General features: G+C 37.3%; 1 protein-coding gene across 1 annotated transcript; it reads right to left on the bottom strand.

Annotated features, from left to right (window-relative positions):
• Positions 1–12,048: 12,048 nt before the first annotated feature.
• LOC125833315 (uncharacterized) lies at positions 12,049–25,655 on the bottom strand. Its single transcript, XM_049512458.1, has 2 exons — positions 23,966–25,655; positions 12,049–12,731 (listed from the first exon to the last, which is right to left on the bottom strand). Exons 1-2 carry the CDS (start codon positions 25,559–25,561, stop codon positions 12,348–12,350), a joined length of 1,980 nt encoding a protein of 659 aa, XP_049368415.1. The 5' UTR covers positions 25,562–25,655; the 3' UTR covers positions 12,049–12,347.
• Between the last annotated feature and the right edge of the window lie 916 nt (positions 25,656–26,571).

Below are 26,571 nucleotides of genomic sequence, written 5' to 3'. Positions count from 1 at the left end.
GCACTTAAGCATTCATAATGTAGATTAGGTAGGTATAGGCCTTCTACCACAATTCTATACTTTAATCTTCTAATCTCACATATAGACTTTACTCTCAAAGCCTTACCATTCATAGTTGCATCATATTGGATTTACCTTCAAACCCTAGTGATCAACATTCATTATTACAAGCCTTACATTCAAGCTTTACTTCTTGCAACATTCATTCATACCTAGATTTCAAGGTATTCTAATCATATTCATCATTACTAGGTGATTCTAGTCATAATTGATCATAAAGGTTCAATTCTAACTTTACATGTCAAGATTCATCATATATAATAGAGTCTAGTTCAATTCATGATTATATGTTCCTAACTTTGAACAATTACTACACATGAAATTGATTTAGGAAGATCACTCATGAACCTTTAATTTCACCTCTAATGGCATAAACCCACAAAATATCACATTCATCATATAGACTAGGGTTTACCATAGATATCACATGAATTCATCATAATATCACAATTCAATGTCAATACAATCATAATTAGGTATTATCCACTAGATTGGAATCATACCTAAGCCCTACCCACAAAGATCAACCCTAGCTAGAGTTAGGTTTTTGACTTCACAATTGAGGGGAAATTAAGGGGGTTCTATGGGGGAAGAACCCATAGATGAATAAGCTAAACATACCTCTTTTCAAAGCCCTAAGCAAAGCTTGAATCAATGGTGCATTTCGACCCTAGTTGCTGCCCTCTTCCCTTCTCTTCTTTTTCTTCTTCTTCACTTCTAGAGAGAGGATTTTTGAAGAGTATTTTGGGCGTTTTTAGATGAATGAGCTAATGACTTAGTTTAGGGTCTTATTATGTATTTATAGGTGGTTATTTAGCTAATTAACCGACCTCCCTAAGCCATAACTAATTACTAACTTAACCCTTAAACACTTGACTTAAAACTAAAAGTTGAAATCTGCTCATGACCTACGACCCTCCACCTATGGATGGTAGGTGGATCTACTGGACGTCACTCAACTCCGTAGGTGAGGTCTGCAACTGAAAAAGTGCAGGCCACTGCAGGCCTTGACCCATGCCCCCTACCTAGGGGGTGTGGGTCCACCTACGGCCAGTAGGTGGCCAAACGTAGGTGACACTTTTTTGGATAGCTTTTTGGGCTGTTTTGAGGTCCTCCTCAAGGACCCCTTGGGTGGTCCATGGGGGGTCGTACCTTGACGCCCTAACCCCTAAACCTCCATTCTAAGTATGGGAGTCGCTTTTATGAGTTTTAACCCTCATATAACACTCCAAAACTCTTACGAAAGGCTCTAGAACTCACTAGTTCGACTTACTAATTTTCGGGGTGTTGCATTATCTCCCCCTTTGGATCATTCATCCTCGAATGACGATTCCAATCACTTCTTAAAGTCACAACTCTAAACTAATAGCCCATCATGCATGCACTACATCTAAATGCACACAACCAAGCAAGAAAACTTCAATTCAAAACTAAACTCATTAAATGCAACACAAGGGAGTAGGAACTACTTCTACCAACCGAAAATGCATGAAATTCTATATTTCACTCATTTTCAAGGAGGAACTAACATCTCCTAACTAAATTATGCTCAACACACACTCATGGAGGCTAAATGCAATTTACTCTCAAAAAGCATTTTTTTTTCAAGGAGGAATCTTTCAACTCCAAAACTAGGGCATGCTCATAATCAACTCATGAAGTCTATATGCAAATCTACTCAATGCACTACAACGTGAGGAATACAATGCATATAAGTCATTTCTAACAAGACCTAGGCATTTTCATGAACATGCATATTAAGAAGTCATGGTAACACACAAATCACACATGGCTTCATATATAAAAGCAAACCAATAGAAACTTAAAGCCTCAAGCTCTTAAATGCTAAAGAAGGAACACAAGAAAGAAAGATGAGGATATTGGGACTTCTCATTGGCCCTAAGCCTCCCAAGTAGCATCCCCAACTAAACCCTTAAAAGATCACTCCTACACTTCATGGAACAACTTTCTTGTTCTTCTATTTCTTAACTTGTTGGTCTAAGACTTCTACCGGTACTTCTAATTTAAAGAGGTTCTCGTTAATAAACTAACTCACAAACAACCTCACTAACACCACTCAAGGTGGAAATTTCAAGTAAACCTAACTCATAAACATCAAGTACACTCAACGACTTTGCTATCTAAGCACATTATCTCCCCCTTGGGAGCAAGCCTATACAAACTCTTTTAAGCAACACTCATATCAATTCTAAGGTCAGAGTAGGTCATCACTAAGCTTTCACATACATCACACAAGGTGATTCTAAACCATGGTAAATTACACTTCTACCCTTCTTGTAGGAGTTTATTCACTCAACCCATTTATGCATTATTTAAACATCCTATTCAACCAATCTATCAACAAACCTCAAAACCCATCATGACTAAGTCGGTTTCTACCATCAACTAACATAACCACACCAAAAACCTTGCTAGATAGGCACACTATCTTCCCCTTGGGAGTAAGCCTACACAAGTTCTTCTAAACCTCTTTCATAACATGAAGGTTGCAATGAAGCATCATTCATACTAAAAATAACATCAAAGTCCAACATAATAAGTCACCAAAGACAAGAAATCTGGAAACTTACTAAAGCATAAAACACATATCGGAAGGGACATGAGGAGATCACTCTTGATCTTCTCTAGATTGGAGAGTTTAAGATATACTCTTCTTTGGAGCCTTGCCACCCAAACCAAGTGGATTGGAGGAAGGGTAAGGTTGGGACATACGACGACTATCCTCTTCATTTCTAGCAATCTTAGGACAATGCCTTATCTTGTGGCCCAACTCACTACAACCAAAACAGATATTAAAGCCCGCTAAGCATTCACCCTCATGCTTTCTATCACACTTACTACATCCCGGTAATAGAATCTCACTACCCTCTTCTTGAGACTCGGAGCTAGACACCCTATTTTGGTTAAACTTAGGAGTACTTGAGGACCTTGCCCGGGGAACTTTTGTCTAAACTTAGGGCGACCATGTCCATCAGACTCATCATCCAAGGACTTATCATCATCCAATTTAGACCTCTTTTTCTCCTTAGGTTCTTTCTTAAGTTTTGACTCTTCCATTCGTTGGGAAAAAACCATAAGACGTGAGATATCCATATCATCTATACGCATTGCCACACGACATTCATTTTCTACCAATTCGGATACTCCCATCATGAAATGGTTCATTTCTGCCCTTGGGTTCTCCACTAAAGTTGGAGCATACTTAGAGAGTTGAGTAAACTTTAGGGAATACTCTTGAACACTCATGTTACCTTGCCTAAGGTTCATAAACTCTTGCATCTTAGCCTACCTCAACTTTAGGGGAAGGAACTTATCAAGGAATGCCTTCTCAAACACATCCCACTCTATAGGACCCACTTCTATCGGTCTACTCCCCTTCCATAGACCATACCACATTTGAGCTAACCCTTTCAATTGGTAAGCGGCTAACTCCGCTTTCTCTACCAAGGTCATCCCCATGATATCAAGAATCTTGGACATCTCATCTACAAACTCATTAGGGTCTTCCTCCACCTTAGAGCCATGAAACTCCGGAGGTTTCATCTTAAGGAACTCTCTCACTCTTAAGGCTGCGGGATTCATATTAGGGTTCACATGGTGCCCAACATCCCTATTGGCTTGAGCCGTCACAACTTTAACCAACAATTGCATAGAGGACCTAAATTTTGCATGAGTCACATTCTCCACTATAGGGTCAATTGGAGCTTGAGAAGGATCTTGGGGTGGAACTTGGAGAGGAACCTCTTGATCCACATTTCCTTCCTCATTTCTCCTAGCATTAGCCCTTGTATTAGCCATACCCAGAAAAAGCATAGGGCACGGATTAGGAGAAGGACCTACTAAAGCCAAATTCTATGGCACGACTTAGAGAATGAAGAAGTGAAGTTTCCTAAGCATCCAATAGCATCCTATTCATAAATGTGACGCGCTTCCCATTTATGAACAAAACTCTAATAGACTTGGTTTGAGACAATCCTAGAACCATTCTAAACATTGTGCTCTGATTACAGAGTTTGTCACGACCCAGGGGTACCCCCTAGAGGTAACATGGCGTACTTGACTCCAAAGGGGTCTCATACAAGCCCTTAGCATCATAACATAGGTAATAGGATTAAAACACGGGAAAAATTATAACTTTTACAATCGAAGTCATTTTTCATAAAAATCAAGCGGAAGTCTTTCTATACTTTGTCTCAAACCATCTAATACACTTTAGATTGAACTCTTGGGACACATCCCATATAATAGTCTAAAACATAAAGAATGACATAAAGGAAATAAGGGTTTTTCCTCGAACCTATGAGGACTAACCAATTCTTCAACTCTTCTTGATCCTTGGAAACTTAGCCTTCAAGCAACTCAATCTCTGAAACCCTAAATTTGATTAGAATGTAGGTAATATGTGTTAGTACAAAATGTACCAAGTATGATAGCTCGCACAACACCATAATAACAGTCAACATAAGACATAAACATAAGAGATAATAACATAGTCATAGCATAATCATTATAGTCATAACATAATCATCATAGTCATAGCATAATCTCCAACATAGGCATCATATAATCATAAGTCAAGATAAGACATAGTTAATGAACATAGGAGATAAGTCATAATCATAATAAGTCAAGTCTTCAACATAAACATCATGTAAGCATAATTGACTCTTAGTCATCTCTACCATAATAGAACCATTCTCAAGTAACCTCGAAAGCATACAAGTGCAAACCATGAATAGCATCTCATAATACCACCCAAGACAAGTATTTCTTTTTGGTCATCTTAATCATAGTCTATATGCATAGTCAACTCTTAAGTTTCTTTACCATAAGGGAACCATACTCCTAAGTAACCTCAAAGCACATTTGTGCAATGCATGAAAGGCATCCCATACTACCCTTCACACTAAGCATAACCTTGAAGTCATCATAGTCATATTTACCCTACTTTGGTTTCATTATTAACTTACTTCATAAAGACAAGAGAGCTATCGCCCTAGTCAAACATATCATGTCAAGGAAGGCAACTATAGCACAATCCTATCTAAGCATACATCATATAAGAGCAAGCATCTCATGAGTCACCTTAAGGCAAGTTTGTGCCATGCATGAAAAAGACCATATAATCCTTCAAATGCTAAGCTAGACACTTAGGTTAATCATTCATGTTCATCATCTCTTAACAGGGTAATCACCTCTTAGTCATGCATGAAGTGGAGAGGTATCTAGACCTACTATCCAAGCTAGTTATGCTCATGTTCATATTATGCAAGGGGGAGTCACCTCAAGGCATAAATGTTTAGTTCATCATGAAGCACAAGGGAAGTCACCTCAAGCCACACATATCATGGAATCATAAAGACAGGGTACTAACCTCTAGTCATACATATCAATGAATCATAGGTATTCGCCTCCATGTTCATTATTAGAAGAATATATGTATTCGCCTCCATATTCATTTTAAGGTGATATAGGTATTCGCCTCCATATCCATTTTAATGTGTAATGTAGGTATTCGCCTCCACATCACCACATAAGGATCATAGGGAATCGCCTCCATGACCAACATAAAGACTAATGGGTAATCACCTCTTGCCTTGGGAGTCACACATATATGAAGGATAATCACCTCACACTCCCCATAACTAACTAATTAGGAATAAGGGAACTCACCCCACATTCCTATCATGCAAAGGTCATTTAGGGGAATCACCACAAGCCTCATCACATCTTAGAGTCCAAGGACTTGGATTCATTTTAGGTGAGAAAATCTTTCAACCTAGAATCATTCTATGTGAGAGCACCTTTCATGTCATATCATGTTCATGCATAATGTCATGTCTAAAATTCTACATTAGACATGGATACTGTCATAACTCAAGTGATTATATCACTTTGTGCACTTCAGCATTCATAATGTAGATTAGGTAGGTATAGGCCTTCTACCACAATTCTATACTTTAATCTTTCTAATCTCACATATAGACTTTACTCTCAAAGCCTTAACATTCATAGTTGCATCATATTGGATTTACCTTCAAACCCTAGTGATCAACATTCATTATTACAAGCCTTACATTCAAGCTTTACTTCTTGCAACCTTCATTCATACCTAGATTTCAAGGTATTCTAATCACATTCATCATTATTAGGTGATTCTAGTCATAATTGATCATAAAGGTTCAATTCTAACTTTACATGTCAAGATTCATCATATATAATAGAGTCTAGTTCAATTCATGATTATATGTTCCTAACTTTGAACAATAACTACACATGACATTGATTTAGGAAGATCACTCATGAACCTTCAATTTCACCTCTAATAGCATAAACCCACAAAATATCACATTCATCAAATAGACTATGGTTTACCATAAAAATCACATGAATTAATCATAATATCACAATTCAATGTCAATAAAATCATAATTATGTATCATCCACTAGATTGGAATCATACTTAAGCCCTACCCACAATGTAAGATCAACCCTAGCTAGAATTGGGTTTTTGACTTCACAATTGGGGGAAAACTAAGGGGGCTCTATGGGGGAAGAACCCATAGATGAATAAGCTAAACATACCTTTTTTCAAAGCCCTAAACAAAGCTTGAATCAATTGTGCATTTAGACCCTAGTTTTTGCCCTCTTCGCTTCTCTTCTTCTTCTTCTTCTTCTTCATTTCTAGAAAGAGGATTTTTAGAGAGTATTTGGGGGTTCTTAGATGAATGATTTAATGACTTAGTTTAGGGTATTATTAGGTATTTATAGGTGGTTATTTAACTAATTAACCGTCCTCCCTATGCCCTAACTAATTACTAACTTAACCCCTAAACTCTTGACTTAAAACTAAAAGTTGAAATCTGCTCATGACCTACGCCCGTCCACCTACGGATGGTAGGTGGATCTACTGGACGTCCCTCACCTCTGTAGGTGAGGTCTGCAACTCAAAAAGTGCAGGCCACTGCAGGCCTTGACCCACGACCCCCACCTACGGGGTGTGGGTCCACCTACGGCTAGTAGGTGGTCAAACGTAGGTGACACTTTTTTGACAACTTTTTGGGCTGTTTTGAGGTCCTCCTCAAGGACCCCTTGGGTGGTCCTTGGGGGGTCGTACCTTGATGCCCTAACCCCTTAGCCTCCATTCTAAGTACGAGAGTCGCTTTTACGAGTTCTAACCCTCATACAACACTCCAAAACTCTTATGAAAGGCTCTAGAACTCACTAGTTCGACTTACTAATTTCTGGGGTGTTACAGTGCAAGTTTAACAGTGTATATGTTTATCCTTTGTGCAAATTAGTTAGTGACTTTTATGTTGACAGTTTAATAGTGCCTTTGTGCAAGTTTAATAACACCTGAAAACACACATTTCACAAACAATGGTAAGACAAGCTTTAAAGTTGATTTAACATGTGTTAGTAAAGCACTTGAAGTCAGTCACCAGCAAGCTTTATGGCAATACTAGAAACTTTATCCATCTTCAACATAATGACTAATATAACACCTCTAGATACTAGAAACTTTATGGAAAAAGACACAAAATAATGTTCCAAGCCAACTAGAAATTCACAATACGTTTGAAGCAAATAGCTACACTAAATAATGGTCAACACTTGAAAATTACATTCAATACACATCTTTCTTATATAGTAACACAATTCAAAACATAAGATTCACTAATACATAGGAATACTTGAAATAACTAACACATGAAATCTACAAATACTTGAAATAACTAACACTTGAAAACTACAATTCAACAACATATATTCCTCATGCTACACAACAGTTAATCACTTGAAAATTACAACAACAAATACCACAAACAAAGTAAATGACAATATACACAACATCTTCAACTTCAACACTTTCGCTTTCAAATTTCTTGATTTATTCACCTCAAAGTAGTTTAAACTCTCTAAATTATCCTTTTTTTTTGTTTAAATTGTCTCTTTCAATCTTAACTGCATTCAACGACTCTCTCAAATTCTCCATTTTCAACGTAGCAACTTCCAATTTAGACTTCAGTAAATTAACTTCAATGGAAGAATTTCCTGAAGAACTATCTATCGATCTCCAAAATCCACAATTTTCAATCCGATAAAAATAACAGAGAAGAACTCATAATCACCAAAATACAAGCAGAAATCATATTAATTTACATTTAACAAAAAACGTAGCTTAGGTTTAGAATATCTATAAAATCTTCATCCGAGGTTCAATGGAGTCCTTGAAGTGAAACAACGAGACATTTCACCACAAAAACAAGTCATCATCATGGAGTTACTAATTGAATCACAAGTACTTTCAGACATGGTTTTAAGTCTGATTTAAGGGAGACGACAGATAGATGAAAAATTGACTAAGAAAATATGACGAACAAACGATGGAATCGATGAACACACGGTGGAATCGACCAACAAACTATGAAATCGACGAACTTTACTGATGAAGGCTAGGGTTTATGAGATACGAAAGTGACTTAGGATATTTGGGTCTTTTAATTTTGATTTTAGAGGGTATATTTTAGATACAAATCAGGTGGATATTGGGTTATGGGGCGGGTTCTTAGTTTAGGGGTTAAAAGCAATGGTCAACCGGGTAGTTTCTTAGGTTTTAGCCACGTGTACAGAATGAGGGTGTCGTTAGTGAGAGGGGCATATGTGCATCAATAATTGGACGGCAGGGGCTGAGATGGACAAAAAGTATAACGAAGGGCATAAACGTACCATTCATCAAAGTTCGGGGGTATATTTTTTCTTTTTCCCTTTAAAATATGAATCGAATAGAGTATTTTACCCATTTTTGTTCAACTCATTTTCGACTCGACAACTCATTTATTGTGTGATAGTTGATGCATTGAGTGGAAGATCAATAAGAATGGGTAGTTTGTCATTTGTAGTTGTTGAGGAGCATCCTTTGGCTAAGGACATTTTTGACTAACCAATTTGAGAGATTGAACATTTTTTAGCCTAGCCGGGTACTTGCTTGTGTTGACCCTATATTAAGGCTCAACAATATTGTCACGCTATGAATTCATGTGATTGGCACCCAAACTCTATTCGACTTAGCAAATCTACTTATCTAATAATCCCTACTCATGCACCTGAATTATAAAGAGAAAAACTTTTTGAAAATCTCGAATCTTTTAAGTTTTGCAAATCATGCATGATTTCAATTGTTAAATCAATCACATCTTATTTTAAATGAAATGTTTATAAAAGTAACAATTCAAAAGAAATACTATCATTTATTAAATCTATATAACAAGAATTAAGCCAGTCAATCGAGACATGCCCCGATGACTCAAAGAACATAACAATCTAAGCTTCATGAGAAGTAAGTAGAGTCTTACAAACGGTATCTATTGAAAGAGATGAAATTGTACTAACTGCATAGCTCGAAATGATCAGCACGTAATTCTAAAATAAAAAATAGAATTGTCAAAGGCATAAGCTTCACATGCCTAGTATACAATTGTTTTCCCCAAAAATGAGACAAGATTCAAAGAAATCAATATAAGAAGGAAGCATTTATATAAGTTAGATAGTAAAATGAAATATCAAAGTAAAATACATTAAAGCTTAATCAAAATCATGTGAAATTTTTTCTTTGTATCAGGAGCACTATACCACAATGACATAAATAGAAATAACACTGTGTTTGGCATGAAAGAAATATTTTTTGAAAAATATTTTTCAATTCATTCATGTTTGGTAGGCTTAAATATTTTTCAAATCAACTTATTTTCCTCAAATATAAGGGAAATGACTTTCCTTTCAAAGTTAAGGAAAACATTTTCCAAAATTCTCCTCCAACCTTGAATTACAGTCTTTTTTCTCACCCACCTCGTACCCGACCCCCCCCCCCCCCCCTTCAAAAAAAATTAAAAATTTCTTTTTTTAAAAAAAAATATAATTTATTTTGTCTCTACCCCGGTCCTCCTACCCCCAAATCCAGCCCTCCCCCAACCAAAAAAAATTAACAACTTAAAATTATTTTTGAAAAATAGTTCAAAATTCTAAAATTTTCGATAGTTTTATCTCGCCCAACCCCCTGACTACCCCTACCCCCGCCCCCCACAAAAAAAATTAGAAGTTTGTTTTTGAAAAAAATTAAAAATTTCAAATTTTCATTTTCTTTAACTCACACCTTTCCCAACCCCGTACCGTCCAGCCCCCTCCCCACCAAAAACAAAATAATTAAAGTTTATGTTTAAAAAATATTTTTAAAATTTCAATTTTTATTTTTTTTGAACCCCACCTCACCCCGACCCCCACCCCCTGCCAGCCTCCCTATGAAAAAATAACAATTTAAAAGTTTCTTTTTGAAAAATATTTTTTTTTACCCCCGACCCCTCACACACACACACACCCCCCCCCCCCCCAAAATAATTAAAAGTTTATTTTTGAAAAATATTTTCAAATTTAAAAAAAAAATATTCTTTTTATCCCCCCACTAACCCGACCCCCCTACCAGCCCCCCAACCCCCACACACAAAAGAAATTTAAGATTTTGTTTTTTTTTTAAAAAAAATTAAGTCTCAGTTTAAAAGTTAGGTCCCGAGTCGGGTGTGATTAAATTCCGATTGGAAAGTTGGGATCAAAATTTCAATTTGAAAGTCAAATTTTGGGTCTCGCAACGATTGTTGGTTGTCGGGATTGGATCCGAATTGAAAAGTCGGGTCTTGATTCGAGTATTGAAGTCAAAACCCGGATTGATGGATAGTATTCAGGTTCCGAGTTAGATCTCAAGGACAAATTTCAGATCTGTCGTCAGGGTTGTGTCCTAGTTTGCATGTCGAGGTCATGTCATAGATCGATTATCCAGATTAATTTCCGGATCAAAATTATTTTCTAGTCTCTAGTAAAAATAAAAGATATTATCTTTAAAATGTTTTTCATTCACAAACCAAACACTAAAAATATATTTTATTCACCAACCAAATATGAAAAAATAAATCAGAAATCCACTTGATTTCCAAGAAAACATTTTCCTTTCGTACAAAACACACCTAGGTGATCAACCTAGACACAAGTATTCTTCAAATAAATTCATAACCTCAAACAATTCTATTTTTATCAAACTGATTATATCATTTGGCACAAAAATCAAGTGTAAAACCTTCTCAATCAAGTGTAGCTAAAAATAATAATTGGCGTGAAATAAAAAAAATGTTCTTTAAATTTTAATAATTTAACTCTCGGATTTACTCCAAATAAGCTTAAAATTAAAGCACAAATTTCATGTATCATAAAATACAACCTTCAAACATCAATTTTTCAATGCCACAAATCTAACAAACTCATTTTGTAATAACAATGATTTGGCACTACTTTCAAGACCCATATGATTTTAACTCATTTTTTGTATTGGATTTCAAGACTCACTTCTTCAAAGCATTATATTTCAATTACTATAAATCAGAAAACATACTATTATGCAACAACTTGGAAAAAGTGAAGCAAAGCTTTGCCTGAAGTTGCCTTATATTAGGTGTCAGTTCTATTTTATTTTATTTTAAAATGGGTACATGTTAAATGGATGCATACCCTGAAATTTTTACATAACTATATTATAAAAAAATAATATAAGAATAAGAAGAGCAGAAGTAGCAACACACATTAGAACCCAACGCCATGTTTCTGTTGTCGTTTTTATGATTCACTTTCAGGGCTTACCAGTAGAGGATATGACTGACTCGGCTTGATTTTATGTCAAGCCAGTCAGTCATATGAGATCTGCTCACAATCCACTGATAAATTCCAGCACCACCTCATCAAACCATATAAACAAAGGTATCAAGAAACTTGAGGTTTCCAAATAACAAAAATACACTAAGTAAACCTTTCTACAAATTTTATCTGTTTAAGATTACTCTTATCTAGCAAGAGTCTATTAAGAATGAATAAAATAAACAATCTAAAAATGACTGGGAGGGATACACAAACTCTATCCTCTACAAGTTTTCAAGTCAAATCTCTGCCTAATGTTCTTAGATTGACAGACAAGTCCATTTGAGAAAACCTATTGAATATAGATACATTTGAAGCAGCAAAGACGATAAACAGGCTGAAGACACTATGGAATAAACAAAATGATTTTCAGATCTTAGAATCAAATAAGATACAACAGAAGAAGATATATATCTTCTCAATAATGAGGCAACTCAACCAACACTAGCTAGACCTTGGAAGAGCTGAGATGGGAAAAAGCAGCTTTACCTCTTCTTGTGAAAGCAATACACTAAATCTCTTGGTCATTGTTATTCTTCAACATCGTCAGTGGCCTGGCGCCCAATATCTGAATTTCTCGTGGTGACATGCTTCTTTTGCGTCCTGCTCTTTGCTTTCTTGGCTTTCATTCGGCGTTTTTTCTCATTTGCATCAACCCAAGCATAATCAGAAGGTATGTGGAAAGGGTCAATCTCTTCACGGAAGCTGTGGCTTTCACTGTCGCTAGATTGGCCACCGTGACTTCCCCTCATCCATGAAATCCATGATGCAGAACCATCAGATTGCTTTGATTTAGCATCTTGGAAATGTGCAGGGCTTGAAGGAGGCGTTGAGAACTCCTCCACTGGCTGGAGCTCCTCAAACTTGGTAAAAGTAACAAGAACACGGATGGTTGGAACAATAGGAATAGCCACCTGAGATGCAGCAGAATATAATGAGTCTACGCGAAACTCCATCATACAGTCAGATGTGAATTAAAGAGATCTAGCATCCTAGCATATCTTTCAATACAAGGTCACAACAGACAAATAAACCCTCAATTCTCACACCCTAATACTCCCCCTATTCCATATTTAATTAAATTTGTGAGGCAATGCATATTTATTAAGAAAAACATTCAAAATCATAATTTAAACCATACTTTCCACTATTGTCCTTTGTGAAATCATAAATGTAACTTTATAAGTAGTGTAATTTGTCTCCTAGAAAATATCAAACTTCATTAAAGGAAAGGGCAAATATGGAAAGAAGTTCAAACATCCATCTTGAAGTTTGAACAATTCAATTATTTTGAACAATGAAAAAAGCCCCAAAAATTCAGTTAATATGGAATAGAGGGAGTATAATAATGGCAAATATCTAAAGTACTGTGTTTTTCTCAAAGATCTAAAAGTCATTTTTAATTGCTAGAAACATACTAGGATAAGAGTATGACCATCACCCAGTAATTCTGTCTGAAATTGATGATCTGAGTTTTTAATCTAGTTCATTGAAATTGAACTATTTTTAAGGTTCTAATGTTAGGAAATTCACAAGCCAAGCCCTACCACTACTTAACTTTAAGCTAGAATGGTAATTCACAAGCCAAGCCCTACAACTCCTCAACTTTATGCTAGAATTTACGTTACTAGCCAAGAATGTCAAGAAATAAGTACTCCATTTCATTTAATAGAAAGTTGTTTGATTGAACACAAAATTTTAGAAAGAAAGACAGACTTTTGGCACATACCAAAAGTACCCTTCGGATTTGTGGTCTTAAACATGTCATGGCATTTTTATGGTATAAGAGCATGTCATGATGGGTAAAACAAAAAGTTTATCATTAAAGAGCTTTCAAATATAGAAATGGGTCAGATTATTAGAAACAAACTAAAAAGAAAACAATGTCATATAAAATGGAATAGAATGAGTATTTATTAAAGAGGACAATCAAGTACACTAAGCTCCCACTATGCACAGAGTCAGAGGAAAGACCGAATCATAATAGATTTATCTTATGCAGTTGTTTCCACGGGCTGAGCCCTGGACTTCATGGTACACAGCAACAACTTTTATTATTACACCAAGGCTCCTCTTCAACAAAAATTATTAATCTCACTAAATATTCATGTAGCAATAAATATAATCTTCAGATTCCAACTTTCGAAAAATAAGTAGTGCTCTGTAATACATCTGAAGAATGTTCAACCCATGTCTATGCATGTTGCAAGGACAAGATTTCTAGATTATTAGTAATATTCCACATGACCAAGCAATCCCCTCTTTATTTATGGAAATTGGTACAACATTTTGTCAAAACTTAGGGTAGGAATCACGCAACTCATGCGCAGGCCAAGATAAGAATGGACAATCTTTAGACCTTTTCTGGTAATCATAAAAAACCTCAACATTCCTTTTTAAGAAAATAAATAAATCCTTCACGAAAAGAAATCCTCAACATGTATGATCCACATATGACCTCAAATGGATGTCATTTTTATCCTCAAGTTGTAGGTAGTCCTCTAAATATCTACCATAGCTTTTGTCTTGAGATATCAAAATGCTAAATTTTATCTCTGATTTCTCTGTGGTTTAAGGTCAAAGTATCCAACCCAATATTGATTGACCAAATCCAGTATGTATCCCACGCCCATACTAGTGCTGGCGTCATGACAACACAGGTGCAGCCCCACGAATGAAGAGTATGTCCAACTTGGACCTCTATCGACAACGCAAACGTGTTACTCAGTATACATGCTACTTTCAAATCTCTACTGTTGCATATATACATGCTGGAGGGAGAACTGTTTAAACTAATAGTAGTTGTAAGGAAATATTGGAGTTCCATTTTTCATGTTGAGACAACCATTCCACAAGACTGTCCTTACAGAAATACCTAATTACTCTTCTCCTACTTTACTTATGCGTGAAATACAGATAGTTCAAGTTTTAGCAAGTTCGTAGTGTGTTTTTAACAACTTATACAAAAGACCATAACTACCTAGGTCCATCACCGAAACTGAAACTATTTCAGCACAGCCCTACTCCTTTATTTTCTCAGAATTCAAATGGGCAGGTGGCCTCATTTTTCTTTTAATAATAATAGAAGCACAATTATCATACAGGATAGGAACATCCATTTTATTTCCAGTTCTGCTCATTAAACCTCTTCTGTTCCTCGGAGATACACTTTATTCGTGGAGGAATAGAGAGAACATAACATAATTTGATCGTTAACAAGGTCTCCCCAGTCTATTAAAAAGTAACTATATTTCTTTCAGGAAGAATGAACCTATCACAAAAAAAACTGAGAACAAAAGCGATTTGTCAGCAATAAAAAATTTAAAAGGAAATGTGGGGAAAAAATACACAGTGACATCTGTATAAATATAGAATTCAGTAGGAGGAAAGAATGTGTATATCAGGAAAAAAATTGGAAAGGCCAAGGCTCCAAACAAGTAGTTTTTTCTACCTCGTGCGCAATGTGAGAAGCAACCTTCAACGTGGATAATATGAAGAAGAGGATGCAAATTGTTGAGAGCTACTATTTCTTGTAAGAAGTATAGGAAGACACTCCTATCGCACTTGAACTTTACACACTTATGGACCTTGATCTTCTCTATGCTTAACATTCTTGGGTGCAACAAAGTAAGGTAGGTGAAGCAATGTAGAATTCATCAAGAGGAAGGCAGTTTAGAGAACAACATTATGTCTCTTTCAGCCTCTCTGGAGTGAAAGAAATAAGAGATTGTTTCACCATAACAAGAATGTGCCAAAAGTATCAAAAAATCATGTTTTTTTTTTTAATAAAGTAAGATGTTTCATTCACAAAAGAGCATCTAGTAGATGCATAGTTACAAGGAAAGGAAAAAGCATCAACAAAAGAACTAATGAATCCCTTGTCAATCTAAGACAAGGTAGCTAACAAAATCAAACGACTGACCAGTGCTAATTACAGTAGTCATACTAGTCCAGCAAAAAAGATTAACTAAGCACTTTGTTTTGAGGGAGTGATTTGGAGTTGAGATTCCATCAAAACACCTCCTATTCCTCTCATTCCATATGGACCAGAAATCAGAATATAGCAGCAGGGATCATCCTCCAAATCCTTTTGATGGCTTTATCAACCCTCCACAAGCTCCGGTTCCAGTGTGCCTCTTTTAGGGTCTGTGGCATGACCCATTTTAACAGAAAATTCTGCTTCAAAGATCTGTGGCTACTGTGCAGAGCAATAGCAAATGATTTATAGTTTCCCTCTTTTCCAAACATAGATAGCACCTGTTTACTAACTGGACACTCTTCCTGTTGAGATTGTCTTGAGTCAAACATGCTTCATTCGGGGCAGTCCAATTAAAACAAATAACCTTAGGAGGTAACTTTATCTTCCATATCAATTTCCAAGGCCAACTAGTAACTACCTGGTAATGAGTACCATGCTGTTTGTAGCATTCTTTCACTGTGAATGTGCCCTTGCTTCCCCAACGCATAGCATCTGTTTTGTTCTCATCAATGTTGTACTCTTCCACTTCTGCAAGCAGTTCTACAAGCTGTGCATTTCCCAATCATTAATTGCTCTTCGAAGTAGAATAGCCCAGTTATTTCCATTTCTGTTTTGTGCTATGGTGGAGTTTTTATCCACAGCAATCTGATACATAGAAGGAAACTTCTCCACAAATATAGCGCCATTGAGCCACTTGTTCTTCCAAAATCTAGTATGTGCTCCATTGCCAGGTCTAAAGTAGGTGTTTTGGAAGAATTCAGGTCCCAGCTTGGTAATGAGTTTCCAGGGACCAATACAATATGGAGCATTAGAGCTTTTTGTGCTCCAGATATCTTTCTCTCCAGCTTGGTTCCACACCTCCTTCCAGAGGCTTGATCCTCAGCACCATACCTCCAAAGCCATTTCATAAGAAGGCACTAGTTATGAAAGACTAAATCTCAAACTCCCAGACCACCCTTGCATTTTGGTTGTGTGACTCTCCCCCATTTTATCACGTGGAATTTGTGAGTGCTACTGTTTCCTTCCCAAAGGAAATTCCTCCTGATTTTTTTTTAGATTGGTAACTGTTTCTATTTCTTTAAATCAGTACATGGGTTGTACTGAAACCATATTTACATAATGAACTCTAAAGGCACTGTCCTATCCCTATAATGAGTCTAAAACATCAATGATAGAGACAGTGTCATTATAGTAGATCTGATTACACCAAAAATACAGTTAGAATACAACTCAATTTTACTTGCTGCATGTTGCTCTCCCTAATCTCAAAAACTCTAAGATTTCTCTCTTTCCAGACAGTCCACCAAATAGTAGCAGGAATGATTCTCCAGTTGCCTCTGTTCTTTGCTTGTAATCCTGCTTCTTCCCAACTGTATAAGGCCTCTGCAATTCTACCAGGCATGACCCATGAGATGTTTTTGAGCCTTAGGAATAGACTCCACAATTGGCCAGTGACCTTGCACTGGATGAACAAGTGATTGACTGTTTCTGCAGTTTCCCCACAAAAAAACATCTTGAACACAGTGTAATCCCCCTCTTCATCAAATTCTCCTGTGTCAACACCATTTCCTTAGCCAGTAACCACACAAAACAAGCCACTTTGTGTGGGATCTTGGCCTTCCAAATGTGTTTCCAGGGCCATTTGGATGCCTGCATACTTGGGTGGTTCAACTTCCTACATGCTGCACTTACTTTAAAAGTCCAGTACTGTTCCCCAGTCACTGCAATCTGTCTTTCCCCGTCTCCAAGCCACTAAATTGTTCAATGACGCTGAAGAATTCTGTAACTCTTGGAACTGCCCAATCATTGAGGTGCCATCTAAATATAATATTCCACCCATGAGGAATCCATAGTTCAGCTATTGTATTTTGTTGCTGAAGAACCAAAGTATGTATGTCCGGGAAAAGTGTCTCCAGATTTCCTGCTTCATGCCAATCCTCCTTCCAGAATCTAGTTTTAGCACCATCTACCACTTTAATCTTGGTGTTTTGTTTGAATTCATCCCATAGTGATAGGATGGATTTCCATAAACTAACACCATAGGGAGTGGTAACTTCCTTTGTCATCCAATTGTCACTTTCTTCCTAGTTTGCTTTTATGACTGAGCCCCATAAATTCTGATCATCGTTGGAATACCTCCAAAGCCACTTCATTCTCAAAGCATTGCTTTGATTCTTAAGGTTCTTGATCCCTAAACCCCCAACTCTCTTATCATTGATTACTTTTTTCCATTTGACTAAGTGGTACCCCTTCCTTTCCTTGTTTCCTTGCCACAAAAACTCTCCTGATGCTATCCAACCTATTAATGACACCGGGAGGAATAGGAAATAAAGACATCATATATGTTGGAAGTGCATCAAGCACAGAGTTGATCAAAGTCAGTCTTCCTCCAAGTGAGAGGTACTGAGACTTCCACCTTGCTAGTTTCATCTCACACTTCTCAATCACCCCATTCCAAATTTCCAAAGACGTGGATTTGGCCCCTAAAGGCATACCCAAATAAGTAGTTGGAAGAGCACCCACTTCACCACCAAGAATTAACTTCAAATTTTCCATATTTGGCACTTCATTAACTGGGATACAAGAAGCTTTTTCTCCAGTTAACATGAAGTCCAGACATTCCTTCAAACAAGACTAAAATTAGTCTCAAAATTTTGAGGTGGTCTTCTTCAGCATCACAGAATATCAGGGTATCATCAGCATATTGTAGATGAGTTATCTTTAGGCTTTCCCTTCCGGCTCTAGCTACTTCAAAACCTCTTAGCCATCCTTCTAGGTTTGCATTCATAATCATATTGTTGAGTCCCTCCATGACTAATAGGAAAAGGAAAGGTGATAAGGGATCACCTTGCCTTAAGCCCCTTTGTGAACCGAAAAACCCTGATGGACAACCATTTATCAACACTGAGAAGCTTACTGAAGATATGCAGAATTTAATCCATTGTCTCCATTTGAGCCCAAAACCCATCTTCTCTAGCATACCCATAAGAAAATCCCAGTTGACATGGTCATATGCTTTCTCAATATCTAATTTGCATAAGATGCCTGGTTTTTTCAAACTTGACCTAGAATCTATAGCTTCATTAGCTATTAGAACAGCATCCATGATCTGCGTCCCCTTAACATAAGCTAGCTGTTGTGAATTAACAAGTTTGGACATCACTCGTTTTAGCCTTTCAGTGAGCACTTTTGAGAGAATTTTATAGATGCTTCCTATCAAACTAATAGGTCTAAAGTCCCTTGGTTCTTTAGCACCCTTTTTCTTTGGAATCAAGGCTATGAAGGTAGCATTAAAACTTCTTTCAAACCTCCCTTGGTCATAGAAATGCTGAAAGGTCTTCATGATATCACCCTTGACCACTTCCCAACATTTGATGTAGAACCCCATTGTAAAGCCATCTGGTCCTGGTGTTTTATCCACTGCACATTGCTTTAAACTTCTCAGAACCTCCTCCTCATCAAAATTTCTTTCTAGGTCCTCTATTTCCTCCCCTGTTAGCCTTGGACAGTTTAAGAAATTGATGTCGGGTCTCCATTGAACATTTTCTGAGTAAAGTTTCTGGTAGAACTCCACTATTTCCCCTTGGATCCGTTCTGGATCTTGGACTATATTCCCCTGAATGAGAAGTTGATCTATGTTGTTATACCTCTTGTGTGCATTAGCCATTTTGTGGAAGAACTTGGTATTCTTGTCCCCTTCCTTTAACCAAACAGATCTTGACCTTTGTCTCCAGTAAATCTCTTCATTTTTTATTAAACCCTCCAGTTTCAAAAGTAAAGTTGCCTTTTCCGTTGCTTCATCTTCTGTCAATGCTCTATCAGTGGCAATATTTTCCACAACTGCCAGCTTTTCAAGAACATTCTTTCTCTGTTGGCCAAGACTTCCTTGCTCACTTCTATTCCATTCCTTCAATTTATGTTTCAAAGCTTTTAATTTAGATGCCAGGATGTAGTCAGGTCTCCCAATGTAATCGAAAGAGTCCCACCACTTCCTAATTCTATCTGTGAAACCATCCGTTCTTAACCACCAATTCTCAAATTTAAAATAACTTTTGTTCTTCTTCCAAGAACCACCTTGAAGTGTGACTGGGGAGTGATCTGGCATTATTCTCTGTGTGGTATACTGTTTCAGATTACTGAAAACATCATCCCATTCTTGAGATACCTGTCAATTCTTGAAGCTATTTGATGGTTGTCCCCTTTAAACCAAGTGAACTTAGCATTTTCCAATTGGAGATCAATTAGATTCAAATCCTCAATCAAATCAGAAAACTCTCTCATTCCTAATGTTCTTCTAGTACAATTTTTCTTTTCTGAAGCATATCTTGCCACATTGAAATCCCCACATATTGCCCATGGACCTTCTATTAATCCTCCAATAGTGCCAATTTCTTCCCATACTAGTCTTCTTTCCACATAGCAATTGGGTGCATAAACTCCTGTAATGTGGCAGGAAAAGTCCTGCAATTGTGATTCAAATTTACAGGTGAGAGTATATGTCCCTGTCTCTAGTACCTCCCCCTTCCATATTCTACTATCCCACAACATCATTATCCCTCCTCTTGTCCCACTCGCCTCCAAACATGCCATTTTGACCCACCTATCCCCCCAAATCTGCCTTACCAACTCAGTGATATCCCCCTGCAATTTGGTTTCTTGTAGACAAATGATGTCAGCTTTCCAGTCCCCCATAATGTTCTTGATAACCCATCTCTTATCTCTATTATTCAAACCCCTTACATTCCATGATACTAGTTTGAATTGCATCATGAAATGGTAAGGAAATTTCTCCCCTTTTCTCTACCCCCACCACTCTTGAATTTCACATCAAATGCTACTAAACTTTTCAATTCTTTAGAACCTTTGAACCTTGTCTTCTTACAAACCACTGCAGCATCCTTATGTCTGGCCTGTATGGCACTATCCACCTGTAATGGAAGTTCCAAAGCTTCTTGTTCATTGCCTTGGAAGTCGGCACCCAGTAATTTCCCCAGTCTGATCAGATTTTGTTTTACCCAAACAGACATCTCTCTCTTTTTTTGTAGTTAGATGTTGTTGTGTGCACAATGGCTCAGCCTCTTCAACCTCCCATTCTTCAATGGAGGACACTAATCTCTGCTTTAGTGTATTGCATGCAACTTCTTCTACCCCCTTCTCCATCCCGTCCCTAATCAAGATTTGCGACTTTGGATCTGTGGTTTGCAAGACTGCATCTATCAAAACATCGCTTGAACTTCCTCCTGATTTTATCTAATTGCTTTAAAACCTCATCAGGGATGGGAAACATAGACATATAGTATGATGGTAGGCATTCAAGAACAGTGTTGATAAGAGTTAGCCTTCCGCCCATGGATAAGTAATGTAAATGCCAGGAAGCTAATCTCTTTTCAAACTTCTCTATAATTCCAGTCCATACTTAACAATTCTTGAATTTCGCCCCCAAAGGAAGACCTAAGTAAGTAGTAGGGAATGTCCCAATGCTACAAACCAAGATGCCTGAGAGTTCCTCTATGTTTGACACATGATTAACAGGTTATATAATGCTTTCCAGCACATTGACATGTAATCCTGATAGAGCTTCAAATAGAGAGTGTTAGATTTAAATATCTAGCTTGTGATTCTTCCGCCTCACAGAAGATTAGGGTGTCATCAGCATACAACAAGTGAATAGTGACTGGGTTCCCCTTGTCTGACCCTACTTTGAAGCCCTTAATCCATTGTTGTTCTCTGGCCTGCTCTAGCATTTTGCTTAGACCCTCCAGAAGATCAAAAAAATCATGCTTGTGTCATTTATACATTTGGTAAGAAGAGAGAGTTTCGTATAGTATAGATAGTTGTAATTTGTTGGATGATACACATCACCCTCTGTTTCTTTACCATCAAACCAAAATTCACTAGGAGTCCAACTTGGTGTACTTATAATGTGATATACTTGAATTACACAAAAAAATAATTGGAGATAATTCCATTTCATCAAGACCTCAGTATGACTAGCCATATAGTTTTTCTGTTTTCACCTAACTAGAATCAAGAAAAGAACGTATGAAACAAGTCAAGAAAAAGGAGAGGAGGTTAAAGATAGATAAGGAAAAAGCCAACGGTACAAAAGTCTCCACCATACAGAACAATCTCTTAACTCAGCCTTTAAGTTAAACTCCCCAAAATTCACTTCACCTTTGACCTTGTTATACTTCAACCCTACCGTCACACCAACATAAAGACAGAAATCACAAAGGAATCTTACTAACAGTAAAAAAAAAGTTAACTTAGTTGAACTTTAAAGAATATCCACAATATTTCGTCTTATATATACAAGAATTTACACGGGATAGACTTTTTAAGAAGCGGCGTTTAACTTTTGACCTATTAAGAAAAGTTGTACAAATCGCCAGAATCTCTCCTCCTTCTCCCTTTTCCCTTCTTCTACTCATTTCTCCTCCCATTGCTTATTTTTGGTTGGAATTGATGTGATAAGTTTCCACTAAGCTTATATTGGCTATCCTCAATGAGTTGCATTGGTTTGGTTGGAGAAAATTGAAAAACACCATTGTTGGTCTTTGTTGAGCATGAAAAAAATTATTTTAGAAGGGTAGAGGGGCGGGCCCATTATCCACCGAGTTTAGAAGGCTGTGATTGGTCCAAAGGGCGGGTCACACACGGATTTCTTGGTTATAAAAAAAAAAAGTTTTTAGAAGACAGTGGATCAATTGATTTTTGAAGGTTTAGGTTGAACCAAATCATTGAGATTGGTGTTAGAATACTGTATATAAAAATCAGATTTGACTGGAATTGACTTGGACAACTTTTGAAGCAAAAACTTAGTGAAATATACCCAGCAAGTTATGATGACCCGTCAGGATTTTATAACCAATTCAAGCAATTTGTCAAAATTTGTGGTCATCATTCTGGTGATCCGTCGGAGTTTGACCAGAAATCTTGACGAATAATGATAACTTGTTGTTAAGGAAAGTCTTGGCCAATCCTGGCGATCACAAAGATTTTGCTTTGCAATCCTGGCAACCACCAGGAGCGTGCTTCTACATTCTGCTGCGAAGGCTATTTTTCCAGGACTTCTCTTAAAAATATTTAAATGGTGGCACAGAAAGATTCTATTTATGCAAATCACCCATATATATATGACACAGCCCCAAGTCCTGATCACTCTAATGTGCATATCATTGGGTGACTAAAGTAACAAAAGGATGAGATAACATGTCACCAGCAACAGTGCTTATGTCATACAAAGGAACAAACAAGATAAGGAGGTGTTCCGACTTGCAATTTAGACTTCAAATTTAAAATTTTGATTTCAAATTTGTGTTTGTTTATGACATTTTGAACAAACTTCAACACCAACTTAAAATTTTGATTTCAAATTTGCCTTAAAGGTAGAATTACAATTCAAATTTGTTGTTTCAATTTCTTTGTAATTTAAAATTTGACCCATTATTTTAATTTCAAAAAAAGACCCATGCTTGACATGAAGAGATTGTTCATACCATTTGAAAGGACTATATTAAAGAACAACTAGTTACTACTATTGCTGATTTTTTGGACCAGTGGATCTTTGTAAAATTGTGTATTTGAAAGCCTGTAGTAGCATGTAATCGCAAGCATTTATTTATAAAAGGAACATGAAAGTATACAATTTATTAATGAGGCGTTATAGGATATTATGATACGTTATTTATGAATTATGGTTTTCTCATTAGGTAAGATTGTATAAGAGTTGGGGAAGTTCCGATAATTTTCACAAATTGTTGGGTTTTCATGTTTATGAGAAAAACTACAACTTCAAATCAACCTCTACCCAAATCAATGGTTTCAATCATAACTTTGAGTTCATGTTCAAACACATCTAATACACATGGAACAAAATTCTAAAGAGGGAAATAACAGGGTTCGTATTTTGTTCCACCAGTCATGTGATCCTTCTTTGGAACACAGATGTAACAACATTGGTAGGTTCATGGTGGATGCATGCAGCGTGCATTCTATGAGGGAATTGAGATATTAAAGATCCCACCCTTCCTCGAGTGCCTCTGACATAAGCATAAGCTAGCCACATGCTAAAGAAAGTTCAGAATATATTACCAGTAAAATAAAGACTAAGGAGAAAGAACAAGAAGCAAGAGAGAAGAGAACATAATAGAAAAAAGTATCATGTACCTTGACTGGAAATGTGCCAGGGGGTAGCTTAGTAGTCAAAAGCTCCCTCAACCTTCTAATAGCTTTAACCTTGTTGGCTAGTATGTCTAGTAATGGCAAAAGCTCTTCTGTTTTCAGCGGGAAGTCAGGTGTCAACCATAAAATAGGTCTTAAACCTTTTTTGTACTCACTTTCACTCTTAGACTCACCCAGAGGCCCTTTTTTCTTTTTCTTCTTGCCGTTCTTATCTTTGCTCCGTTTAACATCTCCAGTATCTTCCCCTTGAACTTCAGATGATGATCTATGAGTGTCATGGGATTTCTGCTTGGTATTATCTGGGGCCAACTTTGAGAACCTTTTCACAATCTTTGAATCCTCTAAATTATCACCAGTTCCTTTGGAATTTTTCTTGTTCCAACCAAACCAACTCTTCTTCTCTTTAGGGACACCATTGGATTCACAACTTCTAAATGAACCTCCACTAGAGTTGTCATGGCAATCCTGAACCTCAAGCTCCTCATCATCACCAAGTCCATCTGAATTACCCGTTCGAAGTGCAGAATCTAATTGCATTCTCTCTTCAGCTGTGAATACACCATTATAATCGTCATGTTCACCACAGTTTGTCAATTTACCATCATCATTCATTGAAAAGAGCACTTCATCAGTCATGGCACCGGGAACACGCCTTGATTTTACACTAACCATCACATGAAGCATATCATACAGATTTGCCTTCCATGTACCAACCACCTCTGTCCTCTCCTGTCTCCTCCAATTTAAGTGAGGAACAAGCTCAGCCTGAGTAACATCAATTCCTGGCCTATACATATTTGTTTGAGACATCAAAGCAACTTCATGGGCTACTTCAGCTTCTGATGGTTGCACACCAGCTCCCTCTAATGCATTTGTGATCTCCTTCTCCTTATGAGCAAGGACAACTAAAGAACCTGGAGGTAAGGATATGCTACTAGTTTCTGATGAATACCCCTCTCCAAGAAAGAGGAAAGTTTGATCAGAACGTTGAATGCGGAACCCATCAAATCCTGCAAGTGTCATATCGGCACGAAGATTAGAACCCCGTTTCCAAATGCGATACGTGTCTGATGGAGCAATCCGACCGATGAACGGAATTACAGAGCTCTCAAAGTGAAAGGTTATCTCCATATAGAAGTCACAAATACGAGCAGCTGAGGCAACAATCCTAGGAAGTCTACGGCACCACTTGGCCCAAGCAAGAGGCTGATAGTGGCGAGCAATAATCATAGCAATGTTTTCCTCCCTGGTACACACTGCTTCTTGAAGAGCACTCCAACCATTCTCATTCTGAAGACTCCAATCAGCACCTGCAGACATCAAAATCTCTGCACAGATTGGGTCCCTCAAGCGAACAGCAAGGTGCAAAGGAGTTTCACGGCCAGGAACATCTCGCCTATCAATTACTGCAGAAACAGCATCCGCATCGATCTCAGCAGCCACAGACTCTGCCTCAGTGTTCACTTCACCTGCCTTGGCAAGACAAGGCAGGCAATCAACAATCTCTTTCAAAGTGGGATAGTCTCGCTTAGCTACTGCCAAATGAGCTGGACTATGAACATACTTGGACCAATCTTCCATTGAAAAGGTTTCTTGAAATCTGGTCTGTTGCCTTCCAAGATAATCTCACTTACAAACTAGAATTCACCTATCTTTTTCTTTAGAAAAAAAATCTGAATCAAAACAAGAAATCTCTAGATACGAAAGGCAAATATTGTACCAATTACGACATTGCAAGACAATGCCGGTGGAGATCGTCCAGTATACAGCAAGCTCAAATCTGATGAAGAGAATAGGAAAACGAAACAGCATCATCGATCGATCTGGCAAAAATTGAAAAGCATAATACCCCAAATGAGAAAGAAGATACCTTACCGGAAAAATTGAAGCAATGAAAGAAAATGGTTGGCGAGAGAGAAAGGGTTGGGTTGAGATCTGAAGAGGGTTTCTGTGTACATGTATAGCACATTCTTCCTCCCTACCCTCTCTCTCCCTTCACCATCTACTCTGCTTCCTACTACTCTTCTTTCCTCTTTCCATTTTCTTATATTTTTACCAAACTACCTTACTCACCCCCATTTTTCAATCTTTTTTTCTGCACCAACCTAAACAATGGAACTGCATGCAGGAGGAGGACTCAATGATTATCCCTTTTGCTCAAATCACAAGTTAAAATTTTTGTAAGAAATATTACCTACTTTACCCCAAGCCCGACTATCATATTTGGTTATTTATTAAATCCCCTTTCGGAGGGGAAGGGTGGATTGTCAGTGTAGACGATTTAGATGATATAATTTGAGGACATGTATGGTTAGATTTCATTTGTATACTTGGTGGAATTTGGCATATCTTAACCAAACCCTTCGCATGGACTCGATGTGCACTTGTATGATTCCAATGCTACGACTTGAACCATTCGATCATCTCTTCTACTTAATGATAATGATCCAAAATTAAGTGGATAGCGAGTCAGTCATAATCTATATTTCATTATTGGATAGGTATGGTTAGGGCTGACAAGGGGTCTGGGATGGCCTAGCCTGGGTTGGTACCAGTTTGAGTCCTGAACCGTTGGTCTCGATGGGCAATGT

Source organism: Solanum verrucosum, unplaced genomic scaffold (assembly GCF_900185275.1).
Source record: "Solanum verrucosum unplaced genomic scaffold, falcon-dt-bn FXZP01000274.1, whole genome shotgun sequence".
Taxonomy (NCBI): domain Eukaryota; kingdom Viridiplantae; phylum Streptophyta; class Magnoliopsida; order Solanales; family Solanaceae; genus Solanum; species Solanum verrucosum.
This window is presented reverse-complemented; position numbering and strand designations above follow the sequence as displayed.

What these genes read in the sequence shown, in the direction of transcription:
- LOC125833315 (XM_049512458.1), bottom strand. Translation starts at nt 25,561, where the DNA reads ATGGAAGATTGGTCCAAGTATGTTCATAGTCCAGCTCATTTGGCAGTA. An exon ending in CTGGCACATTTCCAGTCAAG is followed by an intron (nt 12,732 to 23,965) that starts GTACATGATACT and finishes GCTGCATCTCAG; the next exon opens with GTGGCTATTCCTATTGTTCC.